At 37.7% G+C, this 18,309-nt stretch overlaps 2 protein-coding genes and 1 long non-coding RNA gene across 6 annotated transcripts in view; 2 read left to right on the top strand and 1 right to left on the bottom strand.

The window, feature by feature from the left end:
- LOC134309771 (transmembrane protein 241) overlaps positions 1-1,698 on the top strand; it is a 37,270-nt gene extending 35,572 nt beyond the window's left edge. For all 3 annotated transcript variants that reach the window (XM_062991055.1, XM_062991056.1, XM_062991054.1), the window contains one exon: positions 1,232-1,698. In XM_062991055.1, the coding sequence (XP_062847125.1) occupies positions 1,232-1,295 (64 nt within the window). In that variant the 3' untranslated portion in view covers positions 1,296-1,698. The remainder of the gene's footprint in view (positions 1-1,231) is intronic.
- Positions 1,699-8,506: 6,808 nt separating this feature from the next.
- Positions 8,507-18,309, top strand: part of LOC134310397 (receptor-type tyrosine-protein phosphatase H-like) — a 21,106-nt gene continuing 11,303 nt past the window's right edge. Inside the window, exons 1-4 of one of the 2 annotated variants that reach the window (XM_062991982.1) lie at positions 8,507-8,607; positions 8,696-8,953; positions 9,074-9,340; positions 17,109-17,372. In XM_062991982.1, the coding sequence (XP_062848052.1) occupies positions 8,830-8,953; positions 9,074-9,340; positions 17,109-17,372 (655 nt within the window). In that variant the 5' untranslated portion in view covers positions 8,507-8,607; positions 8,696-8,829. Of the gene's footprint in view, positions 8,954-9,073; positions 9,341-17,108; positions 17,373-18,309 lie in introns of both variants that reach the window. The other variant, XM_062991981.1, reaches the window with a different exon arrangement.
- On the bottom strand, positions 15,891-16,633 carry LOC134310398 (uncharacterized). The gene is made up of 2 exons (XR_010011298.1): positions 16,520-16,633; positions 15,891-16,119 (listed from the first exon to the last, which is right to left on the bottom strand). It is a non-coding gene; the product is annotated as an uncharacterized LOC134310398 (long non-coding RNA).

Raw genomic sequence — 18,309 nt, 5'->3', positions numbered from 1 at the left:
ATGTTATTTATTTTTTGGCTCTATTGTAAATTTGTAAGTGTGAATGCTAAGCAAACCAGGACTAAAATGTAACAATCTATTATTTTCTTGGTTGGTCCAGACCAAGGAAACCAAACCGAAAGTGTGAGCACAGCTTTAATAAAAAATTTATAATAATAAAATTTTATTTGAAAAGCGCCTTTCATGACACCCAATGACACTGTACAATAAAAATATAGAAAATCTAAGCAAAATAAATAAAATACACATTTACTAAGCAAAAATAAATAAAATACACATTTACTAAGCAAAAATAAATAAAATACTCATTTACAAACATGGAAAACACCAAACATGTGGCACAGTTCTGAGTCAGCTGGAAAAGATGTTTTGAGGGTTTTGAACACTGCTGCAGATGAGATTTCCGTACTTCTGGTGGGAGGAGCCTAGCATCACCTTGGCAACCTCATGGCGTTGCAGTGACCAGAGTGAGGGAATGTTGCTGTTAGCATGCTGTTGGTAAACAAAAGTCCGACCTGAGGCTCGGTGGGAATATTTAGGCCTTTGCAAAATACCAAGGTCACGGTGAATGTATATATATATATACCGTGAATGTCCCAGAGCATAGAGTTCACTGAAAGAGCACTCCATCGTCATGATGAGACCGGAGACGTTGTCTAGACCAGAAAAGTTGCAGAGACTCCAGCCATCCAATCCCAGCAGCCAAAGGAGCAATTCAAAACAATCCACATTGACAGAGAAAGGAGTTACAATAGTAGATGTTACACAGAGCAGCGGACACAGAAAACAGTTAATCCGCTAACTCTCACTGCTCCGGATACACCACTCCACATCATAGAAGCATCAGCAACACAAGCACAGTAAAAAGATCCCAAATCCAATGCATAAAATCCAGTAAAATGTTTCGTGCAATGTTTTCGTTCAAACAGTTTCACCGGGGGAGAAGCGGCATCCAAACGCACCAGCGTATCTCTCACGACCCAAAAAATGCACGAATGGCTAGTGACCACAGGAGTGTGAGAAAAGATGAAAATGAAAGAAAATTACGATAAAAATAAAATACAATAAAATAAAATAAAATACGGCAACGGTAGCGGCAGCGGCAGCCAAATGTGCCAGCGTTCACCATCACCATGCTTTAGATAGTAGATTGTATTGGGAAATAAAAAGAGATGTTCTTTCGTTCATAATATATACTACTTTTTACAAATCTGTTTTTTCTTCTTTACAGCATCCTTATGAACTTTGTTGGTGAGGCACTATCAATATACTGTAACAAAGTTCAGGAGAGATAAGATGAAAAAGGAATCCATGGGTACACACAGGAAATGTCATTAAGTCAACCTATTGAGGTTTCACCCTGCTTCATCTTCAGTTCATTACTGCTTATTTTTATATACAATAAACTCGTTACTTTCAACATGTTCAGGCTTCTCCTATACAGTCTTTATTTTAAGCTGTGCTAAATAATACAACTTATGCTTAGCAATTAGTGTCTGCTGCAGGCACTGTCAATTATGCCCTCTAGATGGTGCCCAGCTGATCGATGGCAACGCCAAGTTTTGAACCGAGGAGTTCAGAATCTCGGCGCTGGTGTGCTAGCGGAATATCCCGCTGCGCCACCTAAACGCTGGTATGTATTTTTTAATTTGATGTAAATTGATTGGGCTATTGCCACCCATTTCTTTGTATACAAAGTCCAACTTTTACTATTTCTTTCCAAATTATACTAAGATAATAACATTACTCTGAATTACCATCTTTCTTCTTGTCATTTAACATGTACAGTGGATTCAGAAAGTATTTACACCACTGACATTTTGCACGTTAGTTTGTTGTGTATTTAATTTTGAATGGACATGGTGTTTCATGCTTCATTATATCATTGCTATCAATTACCCATATTTTTTTTTAAATTAGCTAAAAAGCAATTCCTAATCACAAAAGTATTCAGACCAGTTACTGTTTTTCCAAATAGTCAGGTGAATCCTGTTTGCTTTGGTTGTTGTGATGTCTGGAAATAATTTGAGTCTGCCTGTTGCTATTTAAATTCATTGGACATAGTATGCAAATGCTATTTAACACCGCTATTAACACTGTATTGTCAGGACAAATGCCAAGCTATGATGCACAATGAACTGTCTGTGGATCACCATAGTCAAATTGTGGCAAGGCATAGATACAAGGGCAAGGATATTAAACAACATGCAACTTTGAAATAGAAGTAGCTTGACATAAGCTTCTATCCATCCATTTGGAGAAGAGATTCAAATCAAGTGACTCCTTATTTTTTAAATGATTTACTAAACTATTCAGTAATTTGTTTTACTGTTTTTTTTTGTGTTAGTTAGGACAAAGAAAACTTAGCGCTTACTCCTCATTTGCCATAGGGCCCTAGATCTGCCTACTATATCCTTTGTGGTGCCACTTCCCATTTCAGCCATTGACAGTCAGTCCTTGGGTTCCAAAACAGTTACCTATTAGACCCATCTTATCATCTTGCATCTAAATAACCATGTTGAGTTCATATTTCTACATGACATCCCAATATACAGCAGATCTTTGGATGAACACATGGCACATATAAGGTGTATTCTGCAGCTCCTTCTGGAAAACCACCTCTTTATCAAGTTATCTGTAGTCTTTCTAGGCTTTATGGTAACCTGCCTGTTAAATAAGATTTAAACCATTCTAAAATCGCAAAAGACCTACCAGGTTTGAAGGTTTGTTGAACAGGATCTGTTGCTCAACTCTTATTAGCTGATGCACCGGGTTCCAGTAGAACTAAACCGGATGGTTTGTGTGTAGTATATTACGCCTCAATGCTGTCTCTGTGCTGTGCTCTGATTTAAAGCCTGATTGGATTTTTTTCAAATAACTGTTTGGATACAAAATAAGCATTTAATTATTTATTAGAATTTTGCTTAAAACTAGAACAATATTTTATAAAAATTTTGCTTAAAATGGCAGATTTTGTATGGATCTAAAGTTAGCGAGTACCCTGAGATCTAAGGTACTTTTTTTAGCAATAGATTCACCAAGGCCATTTAATGCAATTGGTGAAAACACCAGTAGGTTAGGAACAGTTAACAATGTTTAAGACATCCTTGTATGTGCAATCAAAAACACCCTTTCAAATTACATGTGAACAAGCTTAGTTTGTTTCTAGCTCTTGACAGTTTATAGCAGAAAATGATACCATAACCAAAACGGGAGAAATTTGGGTTCATCAGTTTATAGTTTGGAAAGGATTTTATGATTGTCATTATGTTTATTTCTTGCATTACAAAAATAAATGTAACTGTCTTTTTAATGGCAGTATTGTATATTGAGAATTAGAAACAATTAGAATTGAATTAGAACTAAATTAGATTAGGTATTCCAGGCAGTAGAACCTTAAACTGCATGGTATGTCTAGAAAATAAGGCTTGCCAAGCAGCTGCGAAAGGTAATACACACTGTACGCAGTGTCAGAACGAAGAACTCTAATAGTGATTGGCATCATTATTCAGTTCTCTAATGTCACTGTCTGTTTGGCAAACAAAAATAAAGCTTTATGTTTTAAATAATCTCTTAAACCCCTGGCATTAAGTGAAACTACAATGTATAGTAGTTTTTTGTTTTTGTATTTTTGTATCAGAAGCTGTTAATAATAATGTGCCTTTTTGGAGGTCTCAGTGGGGTAACAGGGGACACTTTTTCTATGGTACACAAGGCTTTGCTGGGATCTGTAAATTATTTTTTTCTTTCAGGTAGGATTTGTACATAGATAGGGATGTTAGGGGACACTTTATCAGGATTCTTTACTGGTTGATAAAATGTACTTATTTTTTAAATTTTAATATTACTTTTAACAGCTGACCAAACACATACAAATTACACTTTATTTAGATGTGCATTTAGATGTTAATGCACAGGTTTGATTTAGTTGATGCTTGGAGAGTCAAATCTCGTAATGATAGAGGTTTTATATGAACCAATAAATCTAAACTGTCTTGAATAGCTATGTGATTGGTTTCATCGGATCTAAGAGAAATGTAGATGTTTTATCCACCCTGCTGACGGATCATAAGGCAATTCAAATGAATTTTTTTCTGCAGCCAACGTCTTTTAAACAGAGGAATTCAGCAAGGATGTTTAATTTTACCATATTTATTTCTGTTTGCTCAATTATTAGCTGATTATATTCAAGATTTAACCAATTGCTACAGAAGAAGGCAATAATGCAGCCATTTTCTTGAATGTAGATAAAAAAAGTTATGTAAGGATTTAGATTTGCTATATAATTTTATTTCTAAAAAGATGCATTATTATGCATTATCTGTGAACTTATGAACAGTTATAGTAAAGGAGGGCTAGAGTTTTTGGACTCTAGTAAATCAATTAATTCAGACCTCTTAAAATTAATCAGATTAGGAAATATTATTAAAAAAAGACTCAATTTGGAACATCGTTATGTTTTTTCCTTAGTTGGAAGAACTAAAACTTGATTTGGTGTGTAAGTATAACATTACTAGGATTTCTATTATTCTTTCTAATTTTTATAAACAATTTCTTTTGCTCTGGTCTGGAATAATAAGGACCACAAGAGCAAAAGCAAGGGTTTTTTTTACTTTCGAGCACAAGAGCAAAAGCAAGGGGTTTTTTAACTTTCGGGCACAAGAGCAAAAGCAAGGGTTTTTTTAACTTTCGAGCACAAGAGCAAAAGCAAGGGTTTTTTTAATTTTCAGGCACAAGAGCAAAAGCAAGGGGTTTTTTAACTTTCAGGCACAAGAGCAAAAGCAAGGGGTTTTTTAACTTTCGGGCACAAGAGCAAAAGCAAGGGGTTTTTTAAATTTCGAGCACAAGAGCAAAAGCAAGGGTTTTTTTAACTTTCGAGCACAAGAGCAAAAGCAAGGGTTTTTTTAACTTTCGAGCACAAGAGCAAAAGCAAGGGTTTTTTTTACTTTCGAGCACAAGAGCTAAAGCAAGCGTTTTTTTTTTTTACTTTCGAGCACAAGAGCAAAAGCAAGGGTTTTTTTAACTTTTGAGCCCAAGAGCAAAAGCAAGGGTTTTTTTAACTTTCGAGCACAAGAGCAAAAGCAAGGGTTTTTTAAACTTTTGAGCCCAAGAGCAAAAGCAAGGGTTTTTTTTACTTCGAGCACAAGAGCAAAAGCAATGGGTTTTATAACTTTTGAGCCCAAGAGGAAAAGCAATGTTTTTTTTTTTTTACTTCGAGCACAAGAGCAAAAGCAATGGGTTTTTAAACTTTTGAGCACAATAGCAAAAGCAAGGTTTTTTTTAAACTTTCGAGCACAAGAGCAAAAGCACTCTAGAGAGAGAGTAATAAAGATTTGAGCACGAGGGCAGCATGTTTTGAGCATTCCCCTACATTCACATGAGAGCACCATTGTTTTAAGCTCACACACAATTTCTGGCACCAACACAATATCCGTGCAGAACCTGGGTGAATTTGTGTGAAAGCAGAGTACAATGAAAGCAGAAAACAATCTGAGAAGACAATCCTGAATCCTGCTCACATACAAAGAAGTTTGGTCTTGTCTTTTGGCACTAAAACGCCATATCAAAGATATAACTTTAAACTGAACAGCAAAAGTTGGTTTTGTGATTGATTCAGATTAATTGATTATTTTTAAAGAGAAATAGCAGAGTAAAATTCTAGGAAAGCAAAATCCCCAGCACTGTTTATGCTGAGTTCACTAAAGTCAAGTAAATTTTATTTGTATAGCTCTTTTACAATAGACATTGTACTAAAGCAACTTTACAGACTCCAGGACTAACAGACCAAAACCCGTGTTGAGCAAGCTGAGGGCGACAGTGGCAAGGGAAAACTCCCTTAAAAATACAGGAAGAAACCTTGAGAGGAACCAGACTCAGTAGGGACCCCCATCCTCCTTGGGTGGCCTGGAGGATAATTTAAATCAATAGAATTTACACACATACATACACAAAATTTAATTGAACTAAAAGTTATAACTAGCAAAAAAATAATTGGAGTTCTTCATTATTCAGTCCAGTCTGTGATAACGTCCACAGTGAGTTCTTTTTTGGTGCAAACATGCCAGGTACCCGTCAAATCTAGCAGGAGCAGCATTGTTGGCACAGCAGTCTCGACTTGCAGTCTCGACAACCTTGGGTGGGTAAACAGGTTTCTGTCAGAACCACCTCTGGCTAAAACAACAGAAAATGTAGATAAAATGTGAAATCGTTAAAAGAAACATGTCACGTTTGCAGAGAGTAGCACGAGACTCCGGCACCCCTAATTATTACAGCATAACTGAAACAAAGCAGGTAACAAAGTCATGAAGGCTTTCACAGGACATCAGTGCCCTCCTCCCCCACTGTCATCAAACCTGAGTGATCGGACAAGAGAGGCATGACTTTCGAAGTGTTTAGATTGCTGTACAGTTCACACCACACAACTTGATCTCTTGTAATCTGGAGTTTTTTAAGTCGTTTACACTACATGATCCATCGGCTGGCAATAGGGGGTCACACACTACATGATCCATCACCAGGAAGCAGGGATTAAGGAGTTGAAGGTAAATACTTTTTTTTTTTTTTTTGCACTGCAATGTTGGTATTATGGCTTCGGCAAGCAAGAATGAGACATTTCTGATCTTTTCAAACTGCAGGAGGCAGCACTCTTTATTCAGTCGCTTCTGAATGAGTACAGAGCTAGATCCCAAATAGAGTAGAGGCTAGATCCCAAACACTTCTGTAATTGGGCATCCCCCTCCATCGTTGTTCTCGCTCTCATCCATGATTGGGCGTCTTCCTACGCCGCTGTCCATGCCCTCATCTGTGATTGGGCATCTTTCTTCACCACTGTACACGCCCCTGTCCGTGATTGGGCGTCTGCCTGTGCTGCTGTACACGACCTTGTCTGTGATTGTGCATTTTCTTCCGCCCCTGTAATTCTCTTCTGCCAGCTAAATGGCCCTCGCTGGCATCCTTTACAAATGCTTCGGTTGCGGCCACACTGCATTCTGGGATGCCAGACTCCCATGGCCAATAATGCACACAGGTGAAACCAGGTAGCCTGCTTTCACTCTGTTCTTCAATGGTCAGGACCCACACAGGACCACCACAGAGTAGGTATTATTTGGGTGGTGGATCATTCTCAGCACTGCAGTGACACTGACATGGTGGTGATGTGTTAGTGTGTGTTGTGCTGGTATGAGTGGATCAGACAAAGCAGTGCTGCTGTAGTTTTTGAATACCGTGTCCACTCACTGTCCACACTATTAGACACTCCTACCTAGTTGGTTCACCTTGTAGATGTAAAGTCGGAGACGATCGCTCATCTATTGCTGCTGTTTGAGTTGGTCATCTTCTAGACCTTCATCAGTGGTCACAGGACGCTGCCCACAGGGTGCTGTTGGCTGGATATATTTTTGGTTGGTGGACTATTCTCAGTCCAGCAGTGACAATGAGATGTTTAAAAACTCCAGCAGCGCTGCTGTGTCTTATCCACTCATACCAGAACAACACACACGAACACATCACCACCATGTCAGTGTCACTGCAGTGCTGAGAATGATCCACCACCCAAATAATACCTACTCTGTAGTGGTCCTGGGACAGTCCTGACCATTAAAGAACAGGGTGAAAGGGGCTAACAAAGCATGCAGAGAAACAGATAGACTACAGTCAGTAATTATAGAACTACAAAGTGCTTCTAAATGGTAAGTGGAGCTGATAAAATGGACAGTGAGTGTAGAAACAAGGGGGTGGTTTTAATGTTATGGCTGATCAGTGTATAAACTTTGTATAAAAACCCACTAACCTTTTGTAATTAACAGATTTCTCTCTGACTTTACACTATGTCCTGTACTATATTTGAGCACTCTAACAAGCTTGACAGTGTATCTGACGTCGCAGGCAGACTCCATAGATTCAGAGATACACTAATACTAAACACCTCTGGGTCATCATACAATTTTACATTACAATAAGGCACAGAGGAAAAATGTTTTTTATGCAACTTTATACTTTATAAAAAATTTGTCAATACATTTCAGTCAATTAATAAGAATAAAAAAAATAAAAAAAAGCTCTCACAATTGCTTAACTATCCACTCCAGCCCAGTGGGTGGTGGCAACACACACACAAAAAGAGCAAAAACAGGTCAGAAGAAGATAAAAAGGTCAAACTCAGGTAATAAAAAGGTCAATGTTAGCCTTTTGTATCTTGAACCTTTTTTTATGAAAAAAGTCTAAGCTCTTATACCTCATAAACTGTTTAATAGTTTAGTGCGTCCATATGTACATTGACATCAGAATGAGAATTGTGCGACTCATTCTTCTATGTTGGTGCATGGTTTCCATATGGGTAAGGTACACATCAACTTTTAAATGTATTATTATCTATAATCTTTATTTTAACCTTACTTATTTTGTGCATTTGTGTTAACTTTGATCAAATTAATTTACACACACACACACACACACATAATGAGTAGTATATTTGTTTTCTTGGTGCTAATGGTCTAACATATTCATGTCTGTATGATCACCATTTGTCAATGTTAAAATATGTAATAAATGTAGTCATGAAACTTGTTTTACCTGTCCTTTAATTCTAGGGTCAGTCCAACCTAGCACGTAAGCTTCAATCTTGTGATCCATAATTTACTCTTAATTGATTTAATTTTACCCCAAAAAGCTGATGTGTGTCTTTGTTTCTTTTTAGAGCCCTCCAATGTCATTGGTGTATTTATAAAAGCTCGGACTGAGACTGAGCTTACCTTGCAGTGGAACAAAGTGAACAATTTCAGTTACACATTGAAATACAGTAATGGAAAAGAAACTCCACTTACTGTTTTGATGAATTCATCTGTATTAACACATACAGTGTTTTCACTGTCTCCTGGTACTAGATACAGTTTTACTTTGTACACTGTGTTTAAAGGTGTAAAGAGCAAAGGGTTTAACTTTACTGCAGTTACTAGTAAGTTCTAAAATCTTGTTTTGATTTTTTGATTCTTGTTTTGTTATGCAGTATTAGTAAAAAACTTAAAAACTGTAAAAAAAAAAAAAAAAAAAAAACACCACTTTTTTTCTCTTTCAGTTCCTTCCAATGTTGTCAATGTGTCAGTAAAGGCTCGTTCTGAGACTGCAATAACTTTGGAGTGGAATAAAGTCAGAAACAGCAATGCATACATTTATGTACTAAGGCAAGGCAACAGCACAGAGGCCTACACACCAATGTATTGGGGAGGATCAGTTGCAATACATACTGTGTTGTCTTTAATTCCTGGGACCAAATACAACTTTACTCTCTACACTGTATTTGGAGGAGAGAGAAGCAGTGGCTACAACTTCTCTGCAGTAACTAGTAAGTGTGATTTCTCCTGTTGTTCTTAAAATGTATTAACAATAAATTTGGGACTGTAAAAATAATTTATTTAGACATCAATGATTTGCAATTTATAAGCACAATAATGTCTCAGCTGTATTGTTTTTATATATATATATATATATATATATATACACACACACACACACACACACACACACATATATATATATATATATATATATATATATATATATATATATATACAGTGTATCACAAAAGTGAGTACACCCCTCACATTTCTGCAAATATTTCATTATATCTTTTCATGGGACAACACTATAGACATGAAACTTGGATATAACTTAGAGTAGTCAGTGTACAGCTTGTATAGCAGTGTAGATTTACTGTCTTCTGAAAATAACTCAACACACAGCCATTAATGTCTAAATAGCTGGCAACATAAGTGAGTACACCCCACAGTGAACATGTCCAAATTGTGCCCAAATGTGTCGTTGTCCCTCCCTGGTGTCATGTGTCAAGGTCCCAGGTGTAAATGGGGAGCAGGGCTGTTAAATTTGGTGTTTTGGGTACAATTCTCGTATACTGGCCACTGGATGTTCAACATGGCACCTCATGGCAAAGAACTCTCTGAGGATGTGAGAAATAGAATTGTTGCTCTCCACAAAGATGGCCTGGGCTATAAGAAGATTGCTAACACCCTGAAACTGAGCTACAGCATGGTGGCCAAGGTCATACAGCGGTTTTCCAGGACAGGTTCCACTCGGAACAGGCTTCGCCAGGGTCGACCAAAGAAGTTGAGTCCACGTGTTCGGCGTCATATCCAGAGGTTGGCTTTAAAAAATAGACACATGAGTGCTGCCAGCATTGCTGCAGAGGTTGAAGACGTGGGAGGTCAGCCTGTCAGTGCTCAGACCATACGCCGCACACTGCATCAACTCGGTCTGCATGGTCGTCATCCCAGAAGCAAGCTGACGCACAAGAAAGCCAGCAAACAGTTTGCTGAAGACAAGCAGTCCAAGAACATGGATTACTGGAATGCCCTGTGGTCTGACGAGACCAGGATAAACTTGTTTGGCTCAGATGGTGTCCAGCATGTGTGGCGGCGCCCTGGTGAGAAGTACCAAGACAACTGTATCTTGCCTACAGTCAAGCATTGTGGTGTTAGCATCATGGTCTTGGGCTGCATGAGTGTTGCTGGCACTGGGGAGCTGCAGTTCATTGAGGGAAACATGAATTTCAACATGTACTGTGACATTCTGAAACAGAGCATGATCCCCTCCCTTCGAAAACTGGGCCTCATGGCAGTTTTCCAACAGGATAACGACCCCAAACACAACCTCCAAGATGACAACTGCCTTGCTGAGGAAGCTGAAGGTAAAGGTGATGGACTAAACCCAATTGAGCACGTGTGGCGCATCCTCAAGTGGAAGTTGGAGGAGTTCAAGGTGTCTAACATCCACCAGCTCCGTGATGTCATCATGGAGGAGTGGAAGAGGATTCCAGTAGCAACCTGTGCAGCTCTGGTGAATTCCATGCCCAGGAGGGTTAAGGCAGTGCTGGATAATAATGGTGGTCACACAAAATATTGACACTTTGGGCACAATTTGGACATGTTCACTGTGGGGTGTACTCACTTATGTTGCCAGCCATTTAGACATTAATGGCTGTGTGTTGAGTTATTTTCAGAAGACAGTAAATCTACACTGCTATACAAGCTGTACACTGACTACTCTAAGTTATATCCAAGTTTTATTTCTATAGTGTTGTCCCATGAAAAGATATAATAAAATATTTGCAGAAATGTGAGGGGTGTACTCACTTTTGTGATACACTGTATAAGTGAGTACACCCCTCACATTTCTGCAAATATTTCATTATATCTTTTCATGGGACAACACTATAGACATGAAACTTGGATATAACTTAGAGTAGTCAGTGTACAACTTGTATAGCAGTGTAGATTTACTGTCTTCTGAAAATAACTCAACACACAGCCATTAATGTCTAAATAGCTGGCAACATAAGTGAGTACACCCCACAGTGAACATGTCCAAATTGTGCCCAAATGTGTCGTTGTCCCTCCCTGGTGTCATGTGTCAAGGTCCCAGGTGTAAATGGGGAGCAGGGCTGTTAAATTTGGTGTTTTGGGTACAATTTTCTCATACTGGCCACTGGATATTCAACATGGCACCTCATGGCAAAGAACTCTCTGAGGATGTGAGAAATAGAATTGTTGCTCTCCACAAAGATGGCCTGGGCTATAAGAAGATTGCTAACACCCTGAAACTGAGCTACAGCATGGTGGCCAAGGTCATACAGCGGTTTTCCAGGACAGGTTCCACTCGGAACAGGCTTCGCCAGGGTCGACCAAAGAAGTTGAGTCCACGTGTTCGGCGTCATATCCAGAGGTTGGCTTTAAAAAATAGACACATGAGTGCTGCCAGCATTGCTGCAGAGGTTGAAGACGTGGGAGGTCAGCCTGTCAGTGCTCAGACCATACGCCGCACACTGCATCAACTCGGTCTGCATGGTCATCATCCCAGAAGGAAGCTGACGCACAAGAAAGCCAGCAAACAGTTTGCTGAAGACAAGCAGTCCAAGAACATGGATTACTGGAATGCCCTGTGGTCTGACGAGACCAAGATAAACTTGTTTGGCTCAGATGGTGTCCAGCATGTGTGGCGGCGCCCTGGTGAGAAGTACCAAGACAACTGTATCTTGCCTACAGTCAAGCATGGTGGTGGTAGCATCATGGTCTTGGGCTGCATGAGTGTTGCTGGCACTGGGGAGCTGCAGTTCATTGAGGGAAACATGAATTCCAACATGTACTGTGACATTCTGAAACAGAGCATGATCCCCTCCCTTCGAAAACTGGGCCTCATGGCAGTTTTCCAACAGGATAACGACCCCAAACACAACCTCCAAGATGACAACTGCCTTGCTGAGGAAGCTGAAGGTAAAGGTGATGGACTAAACCCAATTGAGCACCTGTGGCGCATCCTCAAGTGGAAGGTGGAGGAGTTCAAGGTGTCTAACATCCACCAGCTCCGTGATGTCATCATGGAGGAGTGGAAGAGGATTCCAGTAGCAACCTGTGCAGCTCTGGTGAATTCCATGCCCAGGAGGGTTAAGGCAGTGCTGGATAATAATGGTGGTCACACAAAATATTGACACTTTGGGCACAATTTGGACATGTTCACTGTGGGGTGTACTCACTTATGTTGCCAGCCATTTAGACATTAATGGCTGTGTGTTGAGTTATTTTCAGAAGACAGTAAATCTACACTGCTATACAAGTTGTACACTGACTACTCTAACTTATATCCAAGTTTTATTTCTATAGTGTTGTCCCATGAAAAGATATAATAAAATATTTGCAGAAATGTGAGGGGTGTACTCACTTTTGTGATACACTGTATATATATATATATATATATATATATATGTGTGTGTGTGTGTGTATATGTATATGTGTGTGTATATATATATATATATATATATATATATATATATATATATATATATATATATATATATATATATATATATATATATATATATATATATATATACACAGTGTATCACAAAAGTGAGTACACCCCTCACATTTCTGCAAATATTTTATTATATCTTTTCATGGGACAACACTATAGAAATAAAACTTGGATATAACTTAGAGTAGTCAGTGTACAACTTGTATAGCAGTGTAGATTTACTGTCTTCTGAAAATAACTCAACACACAGCCATTAATGTCTAAATGGCTGGCAACATAAGTGAGTACACCCCACAGTGAACATGTCCAAATTGTGCCCAAAGTGTCAATATTTTGTGTGACCACCATTATTATCCAGCACTGCCTTAACCCTCCTGGGCATGGAATTCACCAGAGCTGCACAGGTTGCTACTGGAATCCTCTTCCACTCCTCCATGATGACATCACGGAGCTGGTGGATGTTAGACACCTTGAACTCCTCCACCTTCCACTTGAGGATGCGCCACAGGTGCTCAATTGGGTTTAGTCCATCACCTTTACCTTCAGCTTCCTCAGCAAGGCAGTTGTCATCTTGGAGGTTGTGTTTGGGGTCGTTATCCTGTTGGAAAACTGCCATGAGGCCCAGTTTTCGAAGGGAGGGGATCATGCTCTGTTTCAGAATGTCACAGTACATGTTGGAATTCATGTTTCCCTCAATGAACTGCAGCTCCCCAGTGCCAGCAACACTCATGCAGCCAAAGACCATGATGCTACCACCACCATGCTTGACTGTAGGCAAGATACAGTTGTCTTGGTACTTCTCACCAGGGCGCCGTCACACATGCTGGACACCATCTGAGCCAAACAAGTTTATCTTGGTCTCGTCAGACCACAGGGCATTCCAGTAATCCATGTTCTTGGACTGCTTGTTTTCAGCAAACTGTTTGCTGGCTTTCTTGTGCGTCAGCTTCCTTCTGGGATGACGACCATGCAGACTGAGTTGATGCAGTGTGCGGCGTATGGTCTGAGCACTGACAGGCTGACCTCCCACATCTTCAACCTCTGCAGCAATGCTGGCAGCACTCATGTGTCTATTTTTTAAAGCCAACCTCTGGATATGACGCCGAACACGTGGGCTCAACTTCTTTGGTCGACCCTGGCGAAGCCTGTTCCGAGTGGAACCTGTCCTGGAAAACTGCTGTATGACCTTGGCCACCATGCTGTAGCTCAGTTTCGGGGTGTTAGCAATCTTCTTATAGCCCAGGCCATCTTTGTGGAGAGCAACAATTCTATTTCTCACATCCTCAGAGAGTTCTTTGCCATGAGGTGCCATGTTGAATATCCAGTGGCCAGTATGAGAGAATTGTACCCAAAACACCAAATTTAACAGCCCTGCTCCCCATTTACACCTGGGACCTTGACACATGACACCAGGGAGGGACAACGACACATTTGGGCACAATTTGGACATGTTCACTGTGGGGTGTACTCACTTATGTTGCCAGCTATTTAGACATTAATGGCTGTGTGTTGAGTTATTTTCAGAAGACAGTAAATCTACACTGCTATACAAGTTGTACACTGACTACTCTAAGTTATATCCAAGTTTCATGTCTATAGTGTTGTCCCATGAAAAGATATAATGAAATATTTGCAGAAATGTGAGGGGTGTACTCACTTTTGTGATACACTGTATATATATATATATATATATATATATGTGTGTGTGTGTGTGTGTGTGTGTGTGTGTGTGTGTATATATATATATATATATATATATATATATATATATATATATATATATATATATATACACACACACACACACACACACATATACATATATATATATATATATATATATATATATATATATATATATATATATATATATATATATATATATATATATATATATATATATATGAATGTTGCACGTTACAAAAAAGTTGGAACAATGAAATGCTTACCACTGCATTATGTCGCCTTTCTTTTTACTTATGTTTGGTAACTGTTTAACTGAGGTAACCAGTTATTGTAGTTCTAAAAGTGGAATATTTTGCCATTCCGGCTTTATACTACTTTCTGTTGTTGTATGCTTAGCTTTCTAATGCACTACAAATTGTCAATAGAATCTTTATTGCCCTGACAAACTAATATAAATAAATTAGTTTATTGAGTTAAAAAGTGTATGCTTCCCAACAAATTACAAAGCCAGACTTCAGCCGGAATCAGTGCAGTCTAACTGTGGTAAATAGTCAAGAGTATTATTTTTGTGCATTAGTTGCTCAGTAATAATTAATATACAAAATGTTAGGAAGTGCTAGGCCCCTTTTGCCTTTGTCTTGTGGAGGGGTGAGAAATCCATTTTATAACCTCGAAGGTTACCATAATCTTTAAACAATTTTAGGACTTTAGGTATGTAGGATGCTGGGTCAGATATAACAAAAGCAAAATAAAATAAAAAAAGAATATGTGTGTAGAAATATTCTACGTTCTTTTCCAAAAAGAGCCAAGATCAAAAAAGATTAAAAGCATTTGTTATTCTGCTTACCTGGGTGGGGGGAGTTATCAAAAATATAGCATTGAACTTGCAAATATGAGGTAGCATAAGTTTCATAAAACGGTGATTTCAATTGTAATATTAGTTAAATCTTATACACTCACAGATAGGAGTATACTGCAAAAAATGTGGAGTAAGATTTACTTAAAAAAAACTTAAGAAAGTTTTTCCACGTACAAACTGCTAGTAAATTTAACAGACCATGTATTCAAGTAAAGGTTACTCACAATTCTATCTGGATTTCACTAGAAATTCTCCAGTAAAGGTTACTTTGCAACACCCTGTTTCAGTATATTTTAATAGCTGTATCTTAGTAGATTTTACTCAAACAATGCAGCACTTTACTATAAATATTTTACATTATATAATTTATTCAATTCAACATCAATGATTGATTACCATATACAAAGTCACTATAAAATTGACAGACAACTTTTTTTGACAAACTTTTTAAATTGTTTTGCTCAATTAATGGAAATGCATGTACACTTAAACAGTATAGTGGACAAAATGTCTTTCAAACAGCGTGTTTGTAAAGTCTCATTTACTACACAAGAGTAAAAAATGGAAATGGAAAACAAATAAAAACAAATAAGTGTCACAGTGTAAGGACAAAATAAATGATATCAATCTTTCAAACTTTTTTCTGAAGTCTTGCAGAAAAAAAAAAAATAGATGCAAGTAAAAGTGCAAGACAAACACTCGCCCCAGGTGGACTGTACAGTAGTTCTCCTCCTGAACTCATCTTTCACCTAAGACTAAGATTAAAAAATAACATTATGAGTTAGTAATTATGTAGAGCTCAGAATGTTATGTTACATATTATGATTAAATTTTACTTTCTCAAGGTTTGCTCAAAGGTCGCTTAATAAAGCACATTTATATATGAAAGACCCAAGACTACATCCTAATACAGATTTATTTTAAGTGGCAATATGAGCTTACATAATCATGAGACAAAAGAAGTATTTTAGAACCAACATTTTAAGTCCACGTACATTAATAGGAACATGTTATCACTATTAATATAACTACATAACATTAATTCTGCAATTCTAACAGATGCTAATTTGGCGCCATGTGTGTAGAAAGTTAAACAACTTTTTAAATATTAATAACTGGCACGGTAATATAATTTCTTAAAAAATGACAACTTACCATAAAACCAGTCCCCTTTAGCCAAAGCATGTCCTTAACAACCGGAAAACTTTGTGGTGAGAAGATCCAAAAATCAGCAGCTCCTTACTTTGCACTCCGTGTGAGAAACATGTCCGGACTTGCCAGCCAGGCAATCGCAATGCGCATGCGTGGAATGTATAGTAATGTTTACTAGTAGTTTTCAGTTTTGCTTTGCTTCAATCCAACACATAAAAACATAGTAAATTTTACTTGGTATTTAGATTAAAATTTACGAATGTATTTGATGACAAATAATTACAAAGAAACACCAAGTAACACTGAATTATATGTGAAATTGTTTAGTAGCAAGGCTTTACTAGAATATTCTTGTATAAAGTACTTTAAAAATCTTCATTCTATTTACTAAGTCAGTGATATGGTTGTGTATTGGACTGGAAAGAGGAGCTGTAAATATATACAACATGTTTTGTTAAATTTGCAAAAAAGTAATTTCATTAGCATTAATTTTGTTTTTATAGCTGTTGTGTGTGTGTGGGGGGGGTGTGTGTATAAATTAATTACATTAATTGTTTATTTTTCAATTTGTAAATATTTTTTTTTGTTTCAGTGCCTGCTCGTGTTGACAGAGTTAATGTAACACAGCAAAATGACAGTCAGTTGGTACTGTCTTGGCAAAAGGTGAAAAGCAGTAACACCAGCTATATTCTGAAAGACGACAACAGAACTGAGACCTCAATCATTGGATTACACAATGTTTTAGTACTAACACATACAGTTTCCTCACTCTCTCCTGGAACAAAATACAACTTTACACTCTATACTGTATTTGAAGGTGTAAGGAGCAGAGGCCTAAACTTCACTGCAGTCACAGGTTTTATCATATACTTTTTGTTTGGCAAAATATTCCAGCTTTAAAGTAAATGGGGTTTGTGTGTATCATAAAATCTATCACAATCATAACCAGTATGGTTATGATTGTGATAGATTTTATCATATACACACATATTCCATTTACTGAAAAGCTAGAATACTTGTAAGTTGTTTGTACTTAAGTCAATTAAAATAATAATCTTGATTGTATTTTGGAACTATAAACGAATTTTAAATTTGATGCCTTCAACACATTTTGAGATGGGCCAAATAAGAGTAAAAATGTGTAGTCTTTTAGCATCTACTGTACATAATATTGTAAATAGATTTAAGGAATCTGGTGAAATATTACTCTGTATAGTGCAATGCCAGAAACAACTGTTGAATATGCATGGCCTTTGAGATGCCATTGCATGAAAAACATTTATGCTACTGTGATAAATATAGCCATTGGGAGTATGTAATCGGAGAAGGGTGCAAACATATTTCATGCTATAAGTGCTCGCAGCTTGGGTAACTTACATATGTGTGAAGGTACCATTTTATGCAGAGGCATATATCAGGATTTTAGACATACAAATGCTACTATATTAATGTAAAGTCCATAGTGATTTTGACAAGACAATGCCAGAAATTAGATTGACAAGCCAAAACATGGCTTTTTTCATACTGCCCCAGCTGTTATTTGCCAATTCTCTTGAATATTTATTTAACTGATAAAAGAAGAAAGAAAAGTATTCCAATGTCATTGTAACTCATTTCATTGTATTCTGTATGTATAAACACATTTAGAATACAAAAGTTGGGCCAAAAGCAAAATAAGACAAGCAGGTGACAAGTTAGGAGATCATGTTTGAGTATAAAAGGAGGATATGCCAAAGGCTCAGTGGTGATTGGTCATGGTTCATCACTTTGGCAATTCAGTTCAAAAAGAACAT

This window comes from Trichomycterus rosablanca, chromosome 3 (assembly GCF_030014385.1).
Source record: "Trichomycterus rosablanca isolate fTriRos1 chromosome 3, fTriRos1.hap1, whole genome shotgun sequence".
Classification (NCBI taxonomy): Eukaryota; Metazoa; Chordata; class Actinopteri; order Siluriformes; family Trichomycteridae; genus Trichomycterus; species Trichomycterus rosablanca.
The sequence above is the reverse complement of the archived record's forward strand: the minus strand, read 5'-3'. Positions and strand labels throughout refer to the sequence as shown.